The sequence below is a fragment of the Glycine soja genome, chromosome 12 (genome assembly GCF_004193775.1).
Source record: "Glycine soja cultivar W05 chromosome 12, ASM419377v2, whole genome shotgun sequence".
In the NCBI taxonomy this organism is placed as follows: Eukaryota; Viridiplantae; Streptophyta; class Magnoliopsida; order Fabales; family Fabaceae; genus Glycine; species Glycine soja.
The window spans coordinates 3,276,597-3,281,735 of NC_041013.1; the positions used below are offsets into that span (position 1 = coordinate 3,276,597).

Here is a 5,139-nt window from a genome sequence, read left to right on the forward strand (position 1 = left end):
AAAGGTGGTTTACTACTTCTCAATCCCAGTGGCATTCTCCAATAGCAGGCTTTCTTTCTACTTATTATTAGCAGAAAGATGGCTCCTACTCTTGCCCTTCAGTTTCTTTCTCTTTTCCTTTTGTTCATTATGGTAATTCAATTATGCAATGTGCATGCTCTTAAGCTTGCTTGCAAGGAAACAAAACTTGGTTCAATTTTCATATGCTGTTGTAGAAATATACCAACTACCTCTGTATATTTAACTATCCATAAATATCTTCTACTTTTCACATTTATACAGTAAATTTTAACACCCTAATAATTTGTATATTTGTTTTACATCTTTTTCTATTTCTCCATTTGTTTCTCATTAGATTATTCGTCATATCTATCTCTTTATCTTCTATTCAAGGTTGTATTAAGAAATTTTGAAACTTTAATTAGGCTAAGATTGTTTTGATCAGGTCGGGTCTAATATATATGATCTATTAATTATTTTTTCACTCTTTAATATTTCTAGTTTGGAACAATCATTGATCAAAGTTCTATATATTTAAGTGTAGTTTTTAAAATTTTATAATAGATTAAATGAATAGTTTATTAAATTTATTTTAGTATATACTTCATCTTAAGCAGGATATATTTAAGTAGGAACAATTACTTAAGCCTCACAAGAACGAACTTCTTTCTTACTATATCTCTTTTCCTTCTCTGTGTATACTCAAGCTATTTCTCTGTTGCACCATGTATGCATTAGTAGGAGATAATTCAAATTGATGTGTATACATCTCAAAAATTCTGAGAAAAATACTTTCCATTGTAAAATCATTAGCCATATTTTCAAGGTTTTTTTTTTAATATTTTGATTGATGAATTCTGAGTAGAAGATAATTTAACCACTTAAATTTATAATTTTTGTTAGTAAAAGATAAGAATTTAAGAGTTTTAGCCTTTTAGGTAAAAACACAAGGAGATTACTTTTAAAAATATAAGAGCTTGCTGGTTGACGTAAAAAAAGGACCTTCAGATATCAGAATCATATATAATCTAAATTAAGGGGACAAAAATGTATTTATGTTTTTGTATCACATCAATTATCACCTTATTTTTATTTTGTATTTTTATATTTCTCATCTTTTCAGTTCAGTCTACCTAAAAATGGAATGAAAATTTAGTAAAAGTGACATGTACTCTTCGTGCATGTGTCTCTTTTTTCATTTAGAATCCTTATATTCAAAACCTCATGAGATATAAACATGTGCATGTTAATTTCAAAGGTCGTTACTAATTTCCTTGTCATTGACTGACTTTCATTGTAGAATGGCTATGTCATTGGAGCTAGAGATATGAAGGTAGAACTGCGAGATCAGAAGCAAGTGGAATGGTACAAAGCCACATCAGTGTCCAATGACGAGTCTAATGGCAAAGGGTACATAACCACTTCAGAATCCGCTGAACCTAATTACATAGCTTCATATACTGCTGCTAAACACAACCAAAACCATGAAAAACTCCATCAACCTTACATAGCTGGGTACACAAGTGATGCTGCCAACAAAGCCAATCAATACATAGCAGGGTATAGGACCAAAACTCATGATTCCAATACACCTTACATAGCTGGGTACACAACAACCAGTGCTTCCCACAAAGCCAATCAACCTAATTACCTTGCAGGGTATAGGACCAAAACCGATGATTCCAATACACCCTACATAGCTGGGTACACAACAACTAATGCCCATGTGGCAAATAATCAACCTAATTACATTGCAGGGTATAGGACTAGCACCACCCAAGAATCCAATACACCTTCTTACATTGCAGGGTATAGGACTAGCACCACCCAAGAATCTAATACACCTTACATTGCAGGGTATAGGACTAGCACCACCCAAGAATCCAATACACCTTCTTACATTGCAGGGTATAGGACTAGCACCACCCAAGAATCCAATACACCTTACATTGCAGGGTATAGGACTAGCACCACCCAAGAATCCAATACACCTTACATTGCAGGGTATAGGACTAGAACCACCCATGATCCCAATGCACCTTACATAGCTGGGTACACAACAACTAGTGCCAAGAAAGCTCCAAAAGGGTCATCTCATGATGATACCACTGGACCTTACATAACCCAATATGGTGGACCCGGTCCCAAAAATGACCCAAAAGAATCTTCCAACTTGGACCATACAGAGGCTTTCAAGACAGGATTTTTCGCCTTGGATGATCTATATGTTGGGAATGTGATGACCCTCCAATTTCCAATTCAAGATGTTTCTCAATTCTTACCAAGAAAAGAGGCTGAGTCCATTCCTTTCTCAATCTCACAACTCCCCAGTGTTCTTCAACTCTTCTCAATCTCTGAAGATTCTCCTGAGGCCAATGCCATGAGAGACACACTTGAACAATGTGAAGCAGAACCCATCACAGGGGAGACCAAGATTTGTGCCACCTCTTTAGAGTCCATGCTTGAATTCATTGGCACAATCATTGGTTCAGAGACCAAGCATAATATTCTCACAACCACACTTCCCACAGCCTCAGGTGTCCCTCTACAAAAGTTCACCATTTTGGAAGTGTCTGAAGATATCAACGCTGCTAAATGGGTAGCTTGTCATCCCCTACCATATCCCTATGCCATTTACTATTGCCACTTCATAGCAACAGGGAGCAAGGTGTTCAAGGTCTCACTAGGTAGCGAGAATGGAGATGACAAAATTGAAGCTCTTGGCATTTGCCATTTGGACACATCTGATTGGAGCCCAAATCATATTATATTTAGGCAGCTTGGAATCAAGCCTGGGAAGGATGCAGTGTGCCACTTCTTCCCTATAAAACATCTTATGTGGGTTCCCAAGCCTTTACAAGCCACCATGTGAATGGAATGAGTTCCCTGGGTTTCTGTAATAAAGGTCAATCTCAACAATGATGACCATGTACCCTTTGTGGACTTCCTCTTTGTTTGTATGTCTTGTGCCTTGTTTTATGTTAAAAAATGTGTTTGGCAGAAAAGACTTCATGTATGCTTGATTTTCAGGTAAGAAAATATTTCTATTGGCAGAAAAGACTTTCATTTTATTTTTATTGGTTGAATTTGTATTGGAACACACACACAACATTTTTAACTTCAATCCAAAAAGGCACAGTGTTTATGTGCCTAGAAAAGGATACACAACTCAACAGGAATGGAAACACGGACTTGTTGTAACATTTAATCTAGTTGAAGCTATCATTGACTTAATGTCAGATATTCTTAATGGATGTCAAGCCCTTTCCTTTTCTCTGTTGAATTCTGTTAGTTACTTCATACTGTGTGCCATCTGAAGGAATTTCAATCTCTTAATATTTTTACTGTCTAGTTGCATTAGGCTGCTTCACCTCCTTTTTTCAAGTGCCTTGTGTTTTATGTGGTTGTTTGGTAGGATGCCTTTGAATACCTATTTTTTACCATTATGCATTGTTCAGGGCCTGATTTATTTGTGATTCTTTACTCCTTTGCTGGAGATGCGTCCTCAATATCTGTCAACGCAGCTTTTAACTTGATCACGTCAAGATTATCATATCAGGCAAAAATAGAGATTATCGTATATGCATGTCGTCATCATCTTTAGGTTTCTAGCTCCTGTATTAAACACATCCTTGTGATGCCTTCCTTAACCTTAAAATGATTTTTGCTTTTGGGTCTTCACATATGTGGCTCCTTGATCAATAATTGTAATTTGTCCATTGTAATAGACAAAAATAGATGTGCTTATGGAACCCATATTTCTAAGGATGGATGCAGATTTAGTGAAATATTTTAAGTCAATATGATAAGGATTTAGACTTGCGCGAATTTCAGAAGTGGCATGGTCCATACCACTATTTATAGAAGACTCTTTCCAGTAGCATCAACGATTATAATAATAAAATGAGCTGCGATCAAACAATTACAATCAAATTAGGTACAATCAAATGACTACAATTATTATTCATGTTAGCAATCTCACTATTTACTTCAGATTGTGACTAGCAATCTATCCAGTCAAGAATCTAATTATTCATGTCAGGAATAACCCTATTCAAGTCATAATGTTACTCACGTATAAATAATTTTTTACCAAGGCATGGTCCAGGGCTATTATATACTACATATAAGGAAAATGCTATGAATCTAGTGTTTATGAAAATGAAAGAAATCAAGTTTATTATATTTGCAATTTCTAGCCACTTTAATTTGGTTTATTACTTCAACCTAAGGATGGCCACAATCCACAATGGGTCCCTCCTCTTTAACAAATTACAATTACGATTTCTGGCTTTCTTCCACTACCATGTTAACTAGTGTAGCGACTGTAATTGCCAGCGAATTTTTAGTTTAGCAACCTCTGAAACATTGAAAATCCATATAGGTTCTCAATGGTTTAATTCATGGGCGATTTTCAATCACCCTGTCCGTGAAAGCTGCCAAATATGCGATTTGGAAGTGCCCTTTTGAAGTTGAGCTACGGAATGACAAACACCAACTACGTGTGTTTTAATGTCTGTTTGGAAACCCGTTGTAGCAGCAAAAATCACATCAATTTTGCTTTAAAACTAACAATTAACATCAATTATAACTTGATGGTGAAGGGAGTAAGGACGAAAATGAAAGAACAGATTGTGAATTTAAATTTTTTGATAACAAAAAAATTAACAATTAATAATTAATATTTTTCTATAGAAAAAAGATTATGTTATAAAACTATGAAGATTAAACTGCTAGTTTTTAAATATATGACCAAACACACTCTTATGGTTTGTTTGGTTAAGAGATTTTGAAGGGAAAAAAAGGAGTAGATTGAAAAGCTCAAATTTTACACTTCTTTGATTCTTTCATCATCTCATTTTTTTTGTTTGTGTGAAGGGGCTACTGAACTGCCCTGCTGTCCTGTGATGGGGTCATTACTCTATATGCATTAGAGGTACTCTATATGCATTAATGCCAGCCAGAGAATAGTGACCACAAGACAGCCCAATTCATGCATGATCGATCCATGTGTGTGCAGAAGTATACAAAAGTGGACCACTTCTGGCCATGACATATACAATGATACTGTACCTGCTGGAAGATAATAATATACAAAGTAACACGTATAGGATTGCTAGCTTGTTAAGTTATTATATT

General features: G+C 35.3%; 1 protein-coding gene across 2 annotated transcripts; it reads left to right on the forward strand.

Annotated features, from left to right (window-relative positions):
• On the forward strand, positions 1-3,075 carry LOC114380560 (polygalacturonase 1 beta-like protein 3). Of its 2 annotated transcripts, XM_028339675.1 has the most exons (3): positions 1-132; positions 1,301-1,750; positions 1,850-3,075. In XM_028339675.1, exons 1-3 carry the CDS (start codon positions 79-81, stop codon positions 2,870-2,872), a joined length of 1,527 nt encoding a protein of 508 aa, XP_028195476.1. In that variant the 5' UTR covers positions 1-78; the 3' UTR covers positions 2,873-3,075. The 2 variants fall into 2 exon arrangements, with proteins under 2 accessions (XP_028195476.1, XP_028195475.1); XM_028339674.1 differs by having other exon boundaries at positions 1,301-3,075.
• Positions 3,076-5,139: the final 2,064 nt, after the last annotated feature.